Source organism: Sinocyclocheilus grahami, unplaced genomic scaffold (genome assembly GCF_001515645.1).
Source record: "Sinocyclocheilus grahami isolate Dianchi unplaced genomic scaffold, SAMN03320097.WGS_v1.1 scaffold132.1, whole genome shotgun sequence".
Taxonomy (NCBI): Eukaryota; Metazoa; Chordata; class Actinopteri; order Cypriniformes; family Cyprinidae; genus Sinocyclocheilus; species Sinocyclocheilus grahami.
In genome coordinates this window covers 2056837-2057913 of record NW_015505311.1, presented here as the reverse complement: position 1 = coordinate 2057913, position 1077 = coordinate 2056837, and the positions used below count along the sequence as shown (strand labels likewise).

General features: G+C 39.5%; 1 protein-coding gene across 1 annotated transcript in view; it reads left to right on the top strand.

The window, feature by feature from the left end:
• Window positions 1-1077, top strand: part of LOC107590745 (transmembrane protein 8B-like) — an 11055-nt gene that overhangs the window by 3840 nt on the left and 6138 nt on the right. Inside the window, exons 4-5 of the mRNA XM_016279652.1 lie at window positions 121-383; window positions 482-807. Of these exons, the coding sequence (XP_016135138.1) occupies window positions 121-383; window positions 482-807 (589 nt within the window). The remainder of the gene's footprint in view (window positions 1-120; window positions 384-481; window positions 808-1077) is intronic.

Sequence of the window (1077 nt, the reverse complement as noted above, 5' to 3'; positions counted from 1 at the left end):
GAATATAAAGTTAAAATGAGCAGCTTTTTTTTTTCATTATATGTGAATTTTCACATTAAAATTGTGACGTTTCTGTTTTTGTTGAATTCTAAAGTATTTTTGTGTGTCTTGTCTGTTTAGGATCTTTGTTCCAGAGTTCTCCTCCAGGTTGGATGTTTTCATCTTGAACTGTTCTGTAAAGCTGGGAAATGATTGTGGGCTGTCAATCACTGTAGGCTCCAGCACTTTGAAGCAGGGCTCGGAGCTGAAACAGAACTGTTCAGGGTTAGAGAGCTGCTCCGCATCGGTCCTCATTCCCCCGTGGAACAGCTGGTTGCTGGTTATGGTTGAGACTAGTCAATCAAACACCACAATACCTTTCAGCATCTCTGCCAATGTCACAGGTCTGTTTTGATTCACCTATTACTTTAATTTCATTTTTTTGCCAGTTTTTGCTTGATTCTTAAATATCTTTCCCTCCTCTCTCACGTCATACACACAGTGGGATGTAAACCTTTGAGCGCCTCTTCAGATTTTAACACCTCAGCCTTTATTCGTAACATCATTGCTCCTCAAAGCAACAGCTCAGGTGCCCTAAGTAACACATCCATTTCTATGAGAGACCAACCGGGCCTCCGTGCTAACAGCTCTGAGCCAATGTGCATGAAAAGCCCTTCAGTGTTCAGAGATGAACAGGATGTACTATCACTACGCTTCATTGTTTCCAGCAACCTAACTGTGACCTCGGACCTTCCAACTGTGATCACACTTGAGCAGTCTCCTGGTGATAGTGGCGGCACGTTTGTTGTACAGCTCAACTTGAACACTGTAAGCATATAATATTATAATATAATCCAATAATGTAATATACCATTAAAACATTTGCAGTCAGTAAGATTTTTGAAAGAAAACCAAAAGGTGCTCACCATGGCAGCATTTATTTAATCAGAAATACAGTAAAATCAGTTAAATTGTGAAATATTATTGTTATTATTATTATTGACAACTTTATAGCGGAGGGTAGCAGATTTTCCTCAAGAATGTGATGGTATTTTTTGACCCATCCATTTTTCCTTCTATCCTGACAAGTGCTCCAGT